Source organism: Crassostrea angulata, chromosome 6, assembly GCF_025612915.1.
Source record: "Crassostrea angulata isolate pt1a10 chromosome 6, ASM2561291v2, whole genome shotgun sequence".
Taxonomy (NCBI): domain Eukaryota; kingdom Metazoa; phylum Mollusca; class Bivalvia; order Ostreida; family Ostreidae; genus Magallana; species Magallana angulata.
In genome coordinates, this window is record NC_069116.1 from 61,486,043 (window position 1) to 61,503,534 (window position 17,492).

General features: G+C 34.8%; 2 protein-coding genes across 3 annotated transcripts; one reads left to right on the plus strand and one right to left on the minus strand.

Moving 5' to 3' along the window:
* Positions 1 to 366: 366 nt before the first annotated feature.
* Positions 367 to 7,295, minus strand: LOC128188068 (proline-rich protein 11-like). The gene is made up of 8 exons (XM_052858861.1): positions 7,205 to 7,295; positions 5,818 to 5,950; positions 5,262 to 5,366; positions 4,107 to 4,227; positions 3,017 to 3,336; positions 2,743 to 2,792; positions 2,122 to 2,223; positions 367 to 1,928 (listed from the first exon to the last, which is right to left on the minus strand). The coding sequence occupies exons 2-8, from the start codon at positions 5,941 to 5,943 to the stop codon at positions 1,727 to 1,729; spliced, it is 1,026 nt and encodes a 341-aa protein (XP_052714821.1). The 5' UTR covers positions 5,944 to 5,950; positions 7,205 to 7,295; the 3' UTR covers positions 367 to 1,726.
* Positions 7,296 to 7,310: 15 nt separating this feature from the next.
* On the plus strand, positions 7,311 to 17,490 carry LOC128188066 (RING finger protein 10-like). 2 transcript variants are annotated; one of them, XM_052858859.1, is made up of 18 exons: positions 7,311 to 7,709; positions 7,971 to 8,158; positions 8,635 to 8,843; positions 9,159 to 9,249; positions 9,377 to 9,434; positions 9,637 to 9,763; positions 10,356 to 10,495; positions 10,734 to 10,849; positions 11,186 to 11,230; positions 11,457 to 11,570; positions 13,370 to 13,492; positions 13,523 to 13,664; positions 13,852 to 13,985; positions 14,098 to 14,215; positions 14,592 to 14,831; positions 15,086 to 15,153; positions 15,273 to 15,456; positions 16,999 to 17,490. In XM_052858859.1, exons 1-18 carry the CDS (start codon positions 7,601 to 7,603, stop codon positions 17,109 to 17,111), a joined length of 2,319 nt encoding a protein of 772 aa, XP_052714819.1. In that variant the 5' UTR covers positions 7,311 to 7,600; the 3' UTR covers positions 17,112 to 17,490. The 2 variants fall into 2 exon arrangements, with proteins under 2 accessions (XP_052714819.1, XP_052714818.1); XM_052858858.1 differs by having other exon boundaries at positions 13,370 to 13,664.
* Positions 17,491 to 17,492: the final 2 nt, after the last annotated feature.

Here is a 17,492-nt window from a genome sequence, read left to right on the forward strand (position 1 = left end):
CCATAGCCCAAGTTCAGCATTCAAACCTGTTAAGTGTCCAAGTATAATAAGATGCACCATCCATGCAAGTTTGGTGATAGGAGTGGCAATAATTTAAATATAGCCTTCAAATGGCACCTGCTCCAAGAACCTTAATGCCACAGTGGCTATAGCTAATCTTTCCCAACTTCATCTCTGTTAGCTAAAAAAGGATAAAGGGGCCACTGATGTGTGTTATGGGGGCTCATCCTTAACGACTTTAATTTACATAAAAGTCTGTTCAGCCTAAGCATTTGGGAAGTGGTGCTCGGGTCTCTTGTTTTAAGTTATACTTATTTTTACAATAGCACTCCAACTTTAAAAAATAAAGCAAAGTAAGCAAGTCTCTGCAAGTTTCTGCACCATTTATTCATTAACTTGATGAATCCAATCACAATTTTTCAACCTTTCCAAAGAGCAGAAAAACATCATCAAATGAATTTTTCAAAAAAATTTGTCATTGATACAAGGAATCTTATTATACATTTAGATTTTAGCCTAATGTTTAAAAAAAAATCAAATTTACATTTGGTATATAAAAACATTCCATGTGTTTTCCAAAGCCCTGCTGAAAAGGCCCTAGAAATTGTGAATGGATTGGTGTCTTAAACAAATATAGAACTTACTGTACTATTGTACATCAGAATATATATCTAATAGCATCATAAAACAGATGTAAATTCTTGTGTACATATACAATATGAATCACAAAAAGCAATAAAAGCTGCATTACCTGAAGCAAAAAAATAAAATAAACATGCAATAAAAATGGATAATCTCTAAAACAAGTGAAAGCTGTGTGCTTCGATTGAAGTGCAGAAAAAGCTTAATTTTCAACTGTGATAAAGATGAATATTTTTTAAATTTTTACCCACAAATAGATAATAACTATTTTTTTTCAATTTGATAAGATCTTCACCAATAGTTTTTTCCCTATTTCATTTTAGAACACTACCTGCCCACATAAGGTGAAAACCAAATTCATTCACAAATGACTCCTTTCATCATCTTGTATTTATTGTGAGCCAATAAATTTCTCCTCTGCAGAGACATGTTCTTTTCAACAAAATTCTAATTATCAGAAATATTTTTCTAGAACAATTGCACATTACATCAAACCATGTTAATATTCATCTAAACTTAATGAAAGTCTAAGATCGGATGGTAAGAACTTTCAGATAGTAAACAGTACAACATAAAAACATTACACCATACACTAATAAAGCACAAAAATTCCAGACTTATGGATTAATACTAAATACTGTGTTTTACAGAACAATCAATTAAATTAACACAACTTTTTTATTCTCTTTTCCATCTGATATTTAAATAATACTTGTACATGTAGAATGAAAATAGCTTCACCAATCTTTGTATTCATTCTTTTTATTGCAAAAAACAACATCAGTATAGAAATACATAAAAACTTGTGAATTCTGTTTGCTCTTGCTAACAGAGTGTAAAAATGGTAACACCTAATTCTTGATGTACTCTATAAATGCCACGCTCTATATAAAACAAAAACATGAAATGTTAAATAAAAACAAAAATTCCATAAATCCAACATAAAGCCATCTCAGATAACAAAGTTTGTCATAAGTATAATACTTCCTTTTAGGCAAGTAAAAATCAAATAGGGAAACATCTCCCTGGATTAGCCAGATGATTGGAGTCCCTAGTTTGGCTGAAGAGTAATTCTTTGGGGTTTCTACTGTGGAGAGAAGCCAGATGGACTGTTTGGGTCACTGTCAGGGCTCTGGAGGACAGATGCGGGGGAGAGGACATTGCGGAACTTGTTGTGTAGACTGTTGAGCCAGTACCTGTAATTGGAGTCGGCTTGGTTGACAGGCGTCACAGGGGGCGTGTCCCTGAGGGGTGGGCGGGGCCTGACAGGGGTCCCCCCGGGGGATCTATTAAATCAAACAGGTGAAATTTCTATACCAATGTAAATATCACATCAATCAAAATAACTGAAGGAGTGAATAGTTTAAGTTTTCATGCAATCTGATTTTAAAATTTTAAATTTGGTAGAGGATCTAGAGAAGAACATCTCTATCTCCAAAACATAAACAGTCAATGTATCTCTCTTTGTTGTTATCTTACCTCTCATTGGTTGTTGTTTTCAGGAGTTTCATTGGATTATAGGACAATAGCTCTTGGTGAAGACTGCTTAAAGAGCCAATAGATGCCAGCGATGTAATGGAACTACAAAGGAATGACATATATTGTAGTCTGTGCATTAAAATGGTGTATATGCTACAGTATTAGATAAAGTAAAGGTTGAGATGAGTCTTTCATTTACCATGTAACAAATAATTACCAATAAATATGTCCATAGCACATGAATGCCAAGGCTATATCCGAAAGAATAGTAAAACTGTATGTACTAGGTGTAGACTAAGGTTTGGGTTAGAATATCCTGTTATGAGTTACATTGTTCTCATTAATGTGTACCTCTGTATGAAGTTTGATTGATACATTGTAGTTCATACAGTAGTAGACACTTTGAAAACTAAGGTAAATGCAAACTGAGAAATCAAGAAGTCAAAGTCATGAGAAAAATCAAGGTCAGAAAACTGTGACACAGCAATATTGCTCTCTTAATAGATTCAAAACACTGGATACATTAAACATCACAGAAAAAGGGCACTGCAAAGGTAAAACATTGAACACATCACAGAAAGGAGACAATGCAAAGGTAATTTAAAAACACAAATTACCTACCCCATCTCAGTCGGTGGATCTTTCTTTTTCAAACTCAAAGGTGTAGTTACCTGGAAATCGGTGTAATTTATTTAGTTGTTTAAAGACAAAAATCAAAACATATTAATAATCAATAAGAAAAAGGTTTCTTTTACAGAATCGATGAGACCAAAGGATAAATATTCCATGAAGCATTATAATTCTCATACACACATGAATTAAGATGGTGGCAATGTCACCTAGATATTCTGATAATGGCAATATTACTTGTATATTCAGATAGTGGCAATGTTACCTGGATATTTGAGTGATTTAATTCCTTCAGCGGACCACTAGAAGCAGCCTTTCTCTCTGTCCTTGATCTCTCCAGGGGCAGACTTCTTTGTTGTGCAGGGGTTACTGGGGGTGGGGGTGGGGGAGGGGGAGGGGGTGGAGGAACTGCTACAGGGACATCTTGTCCACTCCTCTGACACAGGGTCTCCGTTATGTTTGGGGCAGTGGTCTGTCTTTTCTTGGACTGCCTCCCTTTAATCTTTGGTGCTGCTGTATTTATTGAAGATTTTGACATCTGCCTTTTTTCTGCTAATCGCTTTGATTTCCTAAGACCTTTAGATTCTACAAACATAATGCATTTTTGTACATTGATGCCTTACTTAAAAGTCATAATTTCGATGTTGAGCCAGTGCCTTGGTAAATCGATAGGACTTAAATCAGTCAGTCACTTAAGGAGGCCGGATGGTCAACTAATTAACCAGCAGATCTGCCTTTGTGTAAGTTTTAAATATTATACATTCTGGGCATTAAACTGTTATTTAATGAAGAAAAATTCAAGTATTTTTGTGTTAAATCTAAACATTTTGAAATTTTTATATCTTTATACAGAGCTCTTTGTTTTAGGAGGTACATATAGCCTAAAAATGGCCCTGGCCATCAAGGCCTCTTAATCAAATTGTTGAATACACACTTTACATAAGTTATGTCCCTTGGCTGTCATCTTTTAGGGGACGGGGGGAAACTATACATTTCTCACTGTAGCCTTTTAATAGTTGAGAGTTTTTTAACTTTGTAATTTGACATTAAAAATCCATTTTTGTCTTTATTTTGATCCATAGACTGAAGAATAATTCATAATAAAAGATTTTATCACAGAATGCACAAATATTTGGTAGCAAAAAGAAAGTGAATTTTGCATGTTTTTTTCTGTTTTTGACCTTTGGTTAAACCTTGCAAAGGAAACAGCTTAATTCACTTTTGGCAAAGTGAGGATTGGTCTATCTTCTGCTGTCTTTTACCAATGTTTGTTTCTTGAACTTTCTTCTATCACCTTAATTACACTGAAGAGACATTACACTTTGGCAATACAGCTTTTCTTATTTCATCGTTACCAAGGTTATAGTCAAAGGCCTTGGACATTCCTGTTTTCAGCTCTTCCAGTCTTTGGTCACACTCCCTGTCTGACACAAAGGAAACGTTTTCTTCACCCTTAATCAGTGTCATCAACTTAACCTGTAAAAAATAAAAGATAAATCTGATTTTTGGTTCTCATCATGATTGATCTTGTAGCCTTGCATTGTGAACTAATCTTCTGTCTTTACTTATATCTATACTCTAAGCATATATAATGTAGTTATAATAACGCTATCATCATCATCAGGAGAAGAAGAACAAAAAAGTCAATTGAACTTTGCATTCTGTTTGTCGAAAGCAAATCTGAGATACTATAGATTCCTTATTATACATGTTATACACGAGTACTTAATTCCGCGATTCAACCTGTTTGCATCAAATTGTGAGAATACAAAATCGTGAACGCCAAATTTTTTTCCTAGTTTTGTTTAGTTTACATCTGTCCAAAAAAATAAAAGCAAGATTATAAAATCCGCGAGATGTACTTTTCGCGATGTTATGCGAATATAATTCCTTGCATTTAATTTGGAAACTACAGTAACAGAAGTCAAATGAAAAATCAAAGGAAATACTGCAGTGTGTGACTGTATCTAACAGGAATTAAAAAGGAACTTTGGCTTTGTTATACCAACATACAAATAAAAGCAAAAAATATCAGCATTTATAAATGTTTATTTTTAACTTTATGTATGGCTTTGAGTAAAGTGTTTCTGGAAAAATAAATCTATAAACAAGTATAACAACAGTTGATAATTCATTAAACTGTAAACAGACTCAGGCAGTCATGTTTCCTATAGCAACTTCAAGAATTAATCCTAATCTTAATAAAGGTGAACATAATACACAATATTTCCCAAGCTTACTTTACAATTCCTTTAATATGGAGCCCCAATAAGAAAATATAAATGGTACTCACATACATGTAATTAAAGATATCATCAATTTATATATGTGTCTATCAATAAATATTCATTACATAACACATAAAATTGAATTAATGCCTTAAGTTTAAAAAAAAGATAACAAATTGATGATTGCAGTATAGTAATTATACCCTAGCTTTTAACATAGTGTTTGAGTTTCCTTCATCTCTGAAATAAAGCTCTAGCAGCAACATGAATCCAAATCATTACCTTCAGGAATGAAAAAGGGCCCTCATTTTCTTTTTCTTCTTTCATTTTCTTTTTCAGGATTTTTTTGTAGACCTGAGGGTTTTTCTCCATGTATGATATCAAATTCTAAAACAAACAATTAAAAAAACTGGTTTGTCTTTTTATCACAACGTACATCAGGTACAGTCTACTATAATCATAACTGTCAGGAACTTGCATCTCATTTTGTAATTGTGTATGTAATGGGAATGGGTAAACGATGCATATACATGTATATATATAAAAAATAAGTATGTCAGAAAATAAAAAATATTATCAATAAACATGTAGGCATGTGTAGAATGTTTGCTACTGATGCAAAATGGTAAAGTTTTGGTGTTTATGAAAGGTTTCTTTAATGCATTAAACGTGGAGCTATTTTTCAAATTAAAGATCAGTTAAAGGACTATTAAAATCAAAGTTAGTTAAAATACCCAGTAAATGGTTTATTTTGATAGTAGGTAGCCAATTATATAACTGAACAATAAAATGGTTGTTGATGACTGCGGGAGTTGTGGATGAACAAGTTATAAGTAACCTCCAGGGCTCTCTCCGTCTCGGATACCGTCTGTTTCTCATAGTCTTCCTCCGCCAGCTGATTACAGAAGACAGCAGTCATGTGACAGGGCGCATCAAATTCATCCATGTTTTCTATTCCTGCCATTTTCAAGCTGTCAGAAAACAATACATTCCAGAATTAATACTTGTTTAATTACTTCAAAGACAGCATGTCATATTTATAGCTATGATACGTACAATACAAACAAATTAAAGCTCAGATGCCATCAGTTCTTTGCATTGACCACACACAGCTTTTCATGATCTATCTTCTTCTCACCTTTCGGCTACATCCACCCCAGAAAATTATACTGATGTGTGGGTATGTAAGTTTTTTTTTAATTCTTGTTATAAAGAAATGGTTTTTTTTGTAGTTATTTAAAGGCCCTTACTATGAAGCCTAATTAGTGCCCTATTCCTGGAGCCTAATTAGTGTCCTATTCCTGGAGCCTAATTAGTGTCCTTATATTGGAGCCTAATGGATGCCCTAGATGCTTTAGGTGTCTTGACACCTTGTGATGGTGAAGCAGGCCCTAATACTGGAGCCTAATGACCTAACAGGGAGACCTAATGGTGTTGGACGTCAGGCATTAGAAAGAATGATCTTATTGTGACCAGGCTGCGCTCACCTGGTCCGTAGGACATCTGTCATTTTAACGATAGAACATTCTATCTAGTCAGGCATGTACATCAATGATATATGGGGAGAGAGAGAATGTGGGGTAGCAGATATTGACAGCCAGTGGATTAACTGTTGGATATGTACTTGTATTTCTTGTTTTTTTAAAACAACTGTTATAAAAGAATTAACTATGTGTGTTAGTCTTCATTAGATTTATAAAGATCTATGACTGGATTCTGAATACAACAGAGAATCCACAATATATTTTGTGACGCTGGAACAAGGATCAAAGGTCACTAAGCATAATTGACCCAGGTTCCTAAAACAGAAAACCGTCGCAGGTATATTTGAGTAGACCTATACATGATGGTGGACTAAAAATGTAAACAGATAAAACATAATGAGTCTATGGTTAAACCATATGGGGGGGGGGGGGCTAATTTATAATTAATTACTGTCTCTGTGAATTGCAAATTTTCAAGTAGAAAGTAGAAATAGAAGTCCCTACCTCCTATCCCCGTATGCAAATTTACTTAACAAGTTAAAACCCAACATGATATTAATTATGTCAATATGCCACCTCCCAACCACATCTTATTCCTTTAGCCTATAAGCCTAAGAGGCCTAACAGGAATCTCGCTGAGATGCCTAAAAGACAGATCAACCTCTGATCTCTTGTATAATTAACATGGTATTCAATAGAATGATTATTTGTATTGACTGTAAACCATATAGTCATACTCGCCTGTGTTTTGCTTTTCCTACACTTTAAATATTGCGCCTTTTCCTGCTTCCTTCGATTCTATTTGATCATGTGACAGTCTGCATCCGGGCTTTCTGTCATGTTCATGGGCGCTCGTCGCCATATAAAGTTGTAAGTTGCAGTCGAAAGATTGCGATTTTTGCCACTAGAAAGGGCAAGGGAACTTTTGTTTTGGGGGCAAGAAACCCCCAAAGTTTTCAGAACTCTAACTATCTAACTTTTATCTGATTTAACAACATTTGTGTCAAATAACTTTATTCTTAATTTTGGTCGGTAATCATGGAGTTGTAAAGATGTCGTCGCTCGAAGTCTGCGTCTCTCCTATTTACGAAGGAGCGGCCTTTGGGTCTGGTGTTATTTCATTTAATTGGGGGGTTTATGTTGGAGGAAAATTGCAACACAATGGACAAGAAAAACAATCGCCAACTGTCAACAGCTGCTCAGAAACAGGGCAATGGTAACGACTCGAAAAGATTACAAAATAATGGTGAGCATCTGTGCATATTTCTCTCCGGTTTTTATCTATTCTATTCCTCAGTACTGCATAGAATTTAACAAATGGGAGGTGACAGATCATCAGATGGGCATGGCTTTGATTTGCATGCTCGACTGGCATTGTTAATTTTTGGCCTATTTTGCTTATAGGCTTAGACATTATACACCATAGCAACCATATTTTAAAAATACTGTTTAACGTAATAGAATTGCTGTAAATAAATGTAACCTATAGGAGTTTATTCATTTTCAGGGGATGGCTCAGCTCTTCGCCAATTTGGTCGTGGGGGGAGAAGAAAAGAATATACCGGTAATGGGAAAAACCTGTCAGAAAGCAGTCCACGTAGACCCACCCCCCAAAAGAGTCGCAACATGTTTGACAAGCGGCCTCGCTCACGGGGAGGCCAATACAGTCAGGGAGCTGAAACAGCCAGAGAAGACGTAAGAAATTTGAAATCTAAGGGAGGCAATTCCAGATTTAGGAAAATTGCACAACACCTTGAAATAGACCCCAAATCTGCAGAAGTTTACAATTTTAAAATATTATAGACAAGACTGGAATTTTATTCTGTGTCACAAAGAAATAGTGAATGAAATGGACCTGATTAATCAATTTTGTTGCAGACAATGTAATTTTTTGATGGAAGATTTTATGGTATTTTATGATGTGTGGAGTGAGAGTCAACATTGTTTATAGAGACTGAATGTCACTACTTGTTAATATTTTGGGTATGATTAAAAAGTGTGCACAACATTTGAATAGTTTTAAATATTTTAAAAAAGTCTAAGATTGTGGCGTAACAATTCTTTTATATCATGAGGTGTTGGCACTGGAAGAGATTTATTCATCCATAGGTCAGTGAGTTGTAGAAAAACTAGGACTTTGCTTATAGCTATGACCCAATTCTTATTTACAGCTGACAGAGGACTTTTCTCCTGAACTGGATTTAATTTCTGGAAGAAAAGCCAATTTAAATCATCTGCTGAACTTCACATACAGCAGACACAGTGGTAGTGAGAAAACAAGAGGCCGTCCTGCATGGCACTTTGACAGTCATAGTTATGGTAGAAAAAAGGGATCAACTAAAAAGTCATTATACAACAAAGAGCAGTACCTGCAAGCCAAGTAAGAACTTCCCAAGTTTGTCATGAAAGAATTGTCAGGTGTACATTAAAGCTGAACACTAATTATAAATACTATTTCTTTTTCTTTACTGTATGAGGCTAATATAGGAGCTTTAAGTATATTAGACAGGAAAGCCAAACATGGCTGACAATGCCATGTATGAGTCATGTTCACGTTTAAGTTATAATGCTACAGCTGTGTTGCTCTAGCAGCTGATTGTATCTTTATTCTTCTTTTTTCAACCAGTCGATGAATTAAAGTGTTTTGATGTGGATTAATCACAGATGATAAGCTCTGACGTGTTTTGTGTTTTAGTTACCAGTTTGTTGTGAAGGATGATGGTGACTACTCCATACACTCCGTGGACCCTGATGTTCTGGTAGACTGGGATGCCATAGAATTGATTGTATGTGTCTTTGTAAATCTGATACATGTATATTATAAGTAGAGGGAAATTTTGCATCAAATGTTGAGATCCATCAAGCTTTCATGAATCATGATAGAGATTTAAAACTGTTTTAACTCAATTGTAGCGCGTCTTTGGCCATGAAGTAACTCCTTGTCCAATATGTCTGGAACAACCCATTGCTGGTAATTGAGTGATTAGGTTTATACAATGTAGAATGTATCATGAAAAAAAGACTATACCTTTAAATTTGATTCTGCAGTTGTCTGAATGCAGTATAAAGTTGAAGGAATTTCAGCTATTGTGATAATTTGTGGGTTTTGTACATTGTATTGTTAATTTTTAATGATGAGTTCAGATAATTTGTGTACCATGTATTGTTTACAGCCAAGATGACGCGATGCGGTCACATCTACTGCTGGCCTTGTATCCTACATTACTTGGCCCTCGGAGAACAAACATGGAGAAAGTGTCCAATCTGTTACGAGGCTGTGCATGAAAAAGACTTGAAGAGGTTAGCTAATGCAACACAAACACTGTTAACTTTAAAATGTTGTAAATAGGTTTATAAGTATTTGAAAATAAGGTTGTGCATTGGTATCATTATTAACTTTTGATCTTTCTTTCTAAGATTGCTACTGCTTATAAGCACACATAATAATTTTCTTGACTTTTAAATGGTATTGAATATGAGAATAGGAATTTCAAACATCAATTTTATCTGAAAAAAGTGGCATATGGGAGAAATTATTATTTTTGGCAAAAAGAATTTTAAAAAAATCAATAATAACATGAATGTTGATCAAACATATATAGATGTACATGTATGCTATGGACTTTAGTTTGGGTGGCCTGTGACTAATAGGTTGAGCTATCAAAACACAATGGAAATGTTAAAGATTTTTGAAAATTTAAACTCACTTGTCAAGTTTTACTTTGGCAGAGCATAACTCTGTTGATAGATAGATATGTACCTTAATTGAAAGTTTCTTTTTGTCTTCTCATTTACCATGGGCTTGTAGAATTGCTTTGTGAGTCCTTGCTATTTCAAGAAAAAATTTTACCGTTCCATATGTTTGTGATATATTTACTTGTACATGTTGTAGTACACGCACAGAGAAGGTGCCTTCGTATGCTGTAGGACAGACGATCACCATGCAACTAATGAAAAAGGAGAGAGGAACTATATACGCCATGCCAAAAAGTCTCTGGGAGAAGAGAGAGGGCATCATGATGAGAATAAATGGTGCGTAGTAGCAAGCAGTGAATGTGAATGACACAAGGATTTGGGGGGTGGGGTGGGGTGGGGTGGGGGTCAGGCAACTGATATCTTGTGTGAATCAAGAGTATTGCATCACATTTCTGAAATAGTAGGGATATTTCACATTCTACATATTTCCATTACAAAAGTAACCATCTTCTACTTGTTGCTTTAATTTTGACCTGTATTGAAAGAGTAAAATGAATGTTTCTGTAATCATTAGATGATGCCAGGAAGTGTTCAGGGATGAAAATACTAACAGCAGACGGGGGCTATATAAAGAGTCAAATCACTGACGTGGAACGCTCTGAATTAGAGCGCAAGAATAGAGAGGCAGAGGTACAGTACATGTATTTTTATCTCATTCAGAGGTTTATAACTTTCTGATTAACATAGTATTGCAAGTGATTCACATCAGTATTGCTGAGAATTGCAATCTCTGATGATGTAGGGACTTTCACAAGGGGAGGTAAAAGGCAATTTTTCACTGTCTGAATGGTCAAAATAAGCTGCTTCAAATTTCATACTAAGCAAAAAAACTACTTGAAGTTATTCTTAAAAAAGCTTCTTCTTTTTTTAAAAAGCTTTACTTCAAAGTTATTGAAAACTCTGTGTTTTACATGTTTGTTTTATTTAGAACAGGATTAATCATTCATGTCTGTATTGTATTTTCAGACTTCGGAGGTGGCCTTTATTGACTCAGCACTTCATCATTTAAAGGTTAGAGATAATCTCTTGTTAATGTTCAGCATTGTACATTATTTTAAGTAATTACATGTTCTGAGACTAATTGGAATCCTGCACTTTTAAATAGTTTGTGTGAGGCTAATTGGGATCCTGTACTTGTGAATAGTTTTGTTTATCTTAGACTTATTAGGATCCTGCACTTTTGAATAAAATTGCTCATAAGTTGGTTCTTTGTTCAACTCCTGTACTTTGTTGACAGGCTAGAGAGGAGAACCTGATGAGGAGACATTCCTCTTCATCATCCGTGAGTGAACCACTTCCACAGTCAGAAATCTCCAGCCCCCCACCCACACAGGTCTTTACTCCCACACAGGTAAATGAACATATGAACTAACTAACTAACATATACTTGATGTATCAGTAATTTGCGTGAAATTCTAGTAAAAAATTCCTCCTCCCCCCCTTACCCAGGTCTATTCTCCCATACGGGTAATAAGCTGAAATGTACATTCAAGTTAGGCCAAAAAAAAAATATTCCTGTTTCCTGTCACTTGACCAAAAAAATTAAGGTAGGTAGGAAAAAAAGTTTATTTTTAAAAAATATTTTATTTTTAAAAACTTGGAGCATGTGTGTAATAATGAGAGAAATGTTTATTCCCAGTGTTCAGTATGTAAATAGATGATTTAAAAATTCCAAAGGTCTTTGTATTGTTGATGCATGTAATGTATAGAAAACAACAGGCAAAGAAAAAAAATAGATTAATTTTTTAATTAAAAATAAAAACTAATATTATTTGCAAAATTTAATCTACGTGTATGAATGTATTTATCCTTTTCTGGATAAATATTTTTGTATTGTATTAGCTTAATGTCAATAACAACATGATTAATTAAATCACTCTCTGTACTTCCGTGTATTTGGGGTATTAGTCCAACCCTTTGACCCACTTACTACCGATCGTTATGTAGAGGATCTGTTTAATTCTCAAGATAATATAGAAAGCAGTTTTATGATAATTTTAACATTTATTGCAGTTATTAACTAATAACAGGTTATTGAATAACTGTAATATCAGGATTTAAAGTAATAAACATTGTTTTTGTAATTTCTAATATACAGTATGTTGTTGCATCACCTGTATTTATAACCCCTGAAGGTAAGATAGTCGCAGGTTATTCACTACAAGGTATATTTATGCAATAAAAATGTCTGTAGATTAATTTTCTATCATTCTTTCGCCAGTGAGGTTAATTTACACAATTATGAACTCAGAAGACTTGGTCATCTTCACTTCTCTTTCTGAGGAAATTCTGGCGAAGTTACCGATCACCACCATGATCACAAAAAAAACTTTTAGGGTCGGAGGGTAAAAGATAGGGTCGGTCGGGCGACAGGAAACAGGAATAATTTTTTTTTTGGCCTTAAGATATGTATAAATCATATATGTATAAATCTTCTATCAGAAATCTTTCACTCCCTACCAACCCAGACACCTGTTAGAACAAGTGCTCTTGAATATTCTTTCAATCCTATACTTATCAAGGGAATGTTGGCAAGCACCTGCTCTGCAGGCCCCTTGGTCTATACTCTCATATAGGTAAATCTTCTTGGATGTATACAGTGATGGGCCAGTTATCGGCAACAATCGAAAGTTGATCCCTTAATTTCTCCCAATGTCGATTATCAACAACAATTTTCACAATCGATTAGATTGAACAAAATAAAACTGACATGAAAAAACCTTTTGCGCAATGTGGGGGGATCTTAATGATAATTGATAATGACAGGGCAACCTGCAGGATTTGATTCCGTATTCTTGTAACATTAGTAAGTCACATTATGGATCTATTTAGGCTTCCACAAGAAGAAAATGTCTAACAACCAAAGCAAACCCTGATTATTTCTGATAATCGATTCTGAAAATTTTCCCAATATTCCATCACTATGTACATACAATATACAAATAAGTAGTTGCCTCATGTAAATCCATGGTGTGTCTTAATAAGGAACATAACATTCTAACATTCTAGCCATGCAAAATTAACCGACAACTGCATTCTCAAAACCTAGACAGGAATTGTTTTTATCTTACGTATTCTTTCTTTGCTAAAATTAGCAAAATAAATACCATAGATTTAGTTAAGTTCATAGGCTTTTTGATTTGTGCATAGAATGTTACCCAGTATGCCTGTGCCTTTGCTGATGAAGAGGTGACTGAAAGCTGGCCTGATGTTGAAGTAGAGACAGACACGTCTACTGACATCTGTTCTGATGACATGGCAGGGGTGGATCAGGCTGGGGCGAATCAGGCGGGGGTGGATCAGGCAGGAGCAGATCAGGCTGGGGTACAGTCCTTGATGCCAGATGATGCCCTGCCCCTGGAGGAAGCCGCAGAGAACCTGGAAATCCCCCACCTGGATGGGGACACCCCTCGACACATCAACAATGCGTTCTACTTCTACCAAGGTAGGATCCTCTAAACTAAGTTCTGGAGTCTGTACTGATTATTCTAATTGGAAATTCCCTGTACTTTATGACTTACCTGTTGGTCGGTACACATGGGATTTATTATGAAGGTTAAGATTCACTGTTCAAAATTAAAAGAAATTGATTTGATTTTGACTTTGTAAGAAGCATGCTTTTATCTTTATAGCTGAGGATGGACAAAGGATTTTTCTGCATGCCTTGAATGCCAGGTGTTTGGTGAAAGAATATGGTGGACTAGAACATGGCCCTCAGACCATCACTGCTAAAATAGTAGAAATGGAGAGTGTGTTTATGACAGAGGTAGGTCAGCGGTAGCACTCTGTAATGGATATACATGTATAACAATAAAAACTGAAAAGCTACACCTCCTTCTTTCCTTGTGTGTTCTTAAGTAATACCTTTATGTATGCAGGAATTAAGGAAGAGGTTAAGGTACCTGTCCCATCTCCCACTGACCAGCGAGTTCCAGGTGGCTGAACTCGACCTTCGACCTCCGGTCCTTTCTAGAGACACCTTGACATGTTTTGCTGGTAAGACAGTCACGTGGAACTGTAACTGATTTATATACGGTATATTTTTTTGTATTAAATACAAGTCATTTTAAAAATTGTATTATGTTATAATGTATTGAATCAAAATTGTTAATTTTTCGTGTATCAGTCATACATGTACATAGAAAATAAGTTCCTATTGACCTGCATAAAATCCTCTTGAAATTGTGGAAGGGGTTTTTGTCCTTTAATTTGTCATTAGTATTTCTATGATACTTGTAGCACATGAATATCTTAATTTTTTTCTGGTTTGGATAACGATCTATATTGCAGTGAATTATGGTTAAACGATATATGTTTTCATCTGTTTTACAGTTATAATGTCTTATTTACAATATTTCCACATTCTTTTTAGATGACATAGAATATAGAAAACGTCTTCGACAGAAGAAGATGCGATTAGAAAAACGATGGAGTAAAAAGATACAGGATGAGGAGAGGCGTCGCCTGGGAATAAGTCCGGGAATGAAGATAGTAAAAAGCGCCCTCTGTCCACAAGTTGTGTCAGAAAATCGACCCTCGTCTCCAGCGGCAACAAGTGACAGCAGTGAGCAGAGTTTACCATCCATTTCTTCTCCCATAGGAAGTCCTCTAGGTAATTAGCTTTAGTAAAAGCACATTTTTCATGAATACTCTGAGAAAAGGACAGAAATCTTAGATGTATTGATAGTAATCTACACAGGCTAATGTTAAGTTGAGATGATAATACATGTACGTATGTAGTACATTTGTACTAGGATTTACCAAATGGCCTCGAACGTCCTTGATATTGTTAGAGTTGTTGGCTGACACTGCCATCTATTTTATACATCCTGACTATACTGTGACTGTATTTTTTCCTTTATACAGATACTGTAGGTGTTGGATCTCCTCTAGAAGAAGATGAGGGACAACAGACATCCTTGTCGTTTGCTCAGGTAAAAAAAAAAAAGATGAAAATTTTAAATAAGAAATTGACACTATATGGAGAAGCCACTTTAATATTGAGAAGCCACTTTAATACATGAGATTCACCTTTTCTCTTTGTGTTCTGTAGATGTTAAGAGGTGGATTGAAGAAAACGCCAACATGGCCAAAAGTCTCTGAACCAAAACCAGACATGAAATCAGTGGGCCGTGACAGTGAGGGCAGTGATGAGGAACAGTCCGCTGCACCTGTCTTTCAGAATTCTTTTGGGGCTGCCATTCAGGCTGCTTTTGAAAATCTGGAGAGTGGAAAAGGTCAGTGATTTTTTTTTATATAAACTCTAAAATTGTCCTGCAGTGCAAGTACTTGCGATTGTTTGTGCTACAGAAAATAAAAATTCTGGCAAGCACTTGTAAGTTATAAATTTGATTTCATCTTTTTTCCAGTATTCTGTTTTGAAATTGTTCTTTTATTAGGGCCCTGCAAGGATTTGCGGGTGCCCTATCGTAATCACTCTGTCCGTCCGTCCTTCTGTCCGTCCGTCTGTCACTCTTCCGTCCACAAATTTCCTGATTTTTTCTTATAACTTTTTTTATGGTTGCCCAATCAAGTTCAAATTTGGTATGGTAGTTCAGTAGGCAGAAATACATATTTTGATGCTAAGTTTGGTTCTCTATGTCTTCTGGTTTGGAGCTGGGGTGGTATTCCAGAATGAATGGGCAAAGAGAGATAACTGCTGAGAATGAATGGGCAAAGAGAGATAACTGCTGAGAATGTTACCATTGTATACATGGAAGGCTTTGCAATATTTGTCCTTTGGGATTAATTAACCTTCCACAGGAAGAAAATCCTAAGCTTTATCTTTATCTGTCACATTGAGATTAATTACTGCAATCTAAGGTCTGTCTTTTATCTGTTATATGTATTACCGTACACATGTGTCTGCAAGTGATGTTTATTTGAAGTTGAGGCAAAGCCTAGGTATCATTGCATTGGTATCAATTCTTTGTTTTTTTAACAAATTTTATTTCATCCCATGTTAACCCCCTTTATCCCGTGGATATGACTCATTGGATATTTTTTTGATTTCCCACAGTTGTGACTTTACAATGGGATTTGCGTAGGCATAATGAAGTAAAATAATGTGGAGTGTTATAAACAGTGTAAACATTGATTGTGGTGTATAAAACATGGGATAAATAGAATCTCGTATGATTTGTAGTATAATATGATTTTTATCCAACTTGTGTGTTTTATCCCCTCACTAAGGCTCAAGAAAAAGAACACTTTAATTGTTGGATGAAAATCATATCCAACTACAAATCACGAGATCCTATATATTCCAGTTCTTTACATCTTCTGCCGGGCATTTATTTTTCATCATTGTTTATATAAAGAGGATGGAATTCAAAGATTTTTTTCACTTCTCTATATTAATTGTCATAGCGGGGCCCTTCCTGACTGGTCAGTTTTCTAGTTTATTAAGTTGTTGGAAGTTGAGCATTTGCATTTAAGGTGGTATGGGACATCTGTCAATATTTATGTGGATTTAAGTACATTATAATTAAAATACTTTCACCTATTTAAAATTTTCAAATTTTACAATATATCGCCAAAAAACACATTAATTTTTAAAAAATTTTGGAAAGGTAAAAAATTTTAAATCCCAAGAAAGATACGAACTCATTATTTACAGATTCGTAGTGAAAACTTATAACCCTCTGTGCTATGAAGCTAGGTGACAATTTATGGGAAAGAAACTATTTAAAAGATTAATTTTTATTTCATTGTATATTTTTAAGTAAAACTTCTTAAACCAAGAATTGCAGTAATTGTATTTATTTATTTTTTTTTAGCTCAAGACAAAAGTGAGGAAAGTGGCTTTAAGATGGAGAAACTGCCAGGGAAGAAAAAGAAAAAACAGCAGAAACTTTTGTTTGCAACATCTATGGCCCGAGGAGGAAAATAAAACACAATGCTAATTGTTGTAGAACTAGGGGATGGGTTTTTTATGTTTTTGAAAAATTATTTCTAAAATGAAATCATCCAATGTTGAATAAACCAAGTCTCTAATATAACATGAAAACTTGCATCATTATAATATCATTTTTCCTTCTAGATAAAAAAAGAATTGTGTTTTACATGCTATTTGTGAAACCATTGTAATATGTTCTGTATTAATTACCATCATTCAGCATTTTCTTTCTACAGAATATTAGTCATATAGATGTATTTCTACGAGTTTGAGTAGAAAATGGTTATGATTTACTACATGTACTTTATATTTGTGAGTTTCAACAAATACTGTTCTGTTATTGGAAAATAAATGTTTGCCTTTTTTCCTTAAAGA

Bases quoted from the DNA above. Each gene is read 5' to 3' on its own strand.
- LOC128188066 (XM_052858858.1), top strand. From the start codon at position 7,601: ATGTTGGAGGAAAATTGCAACACAATGGACAAGAAAAACAATCGCCAA. The intron at 11,571-13,369 runs GTAAATGAACAT...ATTTGTGCATAG, and splicing joins AGGTCTTTACTCCCACACAG to AATGTTACCCAGTATGCCTG. The intron at 15,154-15,272 runs GTAAAAAAAAAA...TGTGTTCTGTAG, and splicing joins CATCCTTGTCGTTTGCTCAG to ATGTTAAGAGGTGGATTGAA.
- LOC128188068 (XM_052858861.1), bottom strand. From the start codon at position 5,943: ATGGCAGGAATAGAAAACATGGATGAATTTGATGCGCCCTGTCACATG. The intron at 3,337-4,106 runs GTAACGATGAAA...TTATGTTTGTAG, and splicing joins GGCCTTTGACTATAACCTTG to AATCTAAAGGTCTTAGGAAA. The intron at 1,929-2,121 runs GTAAGATAACAA...TTGATTTAATAG, and splicing joins AAAACAACAACCAATGAGAG to ATCCCCCGGGGGGACCCCTG.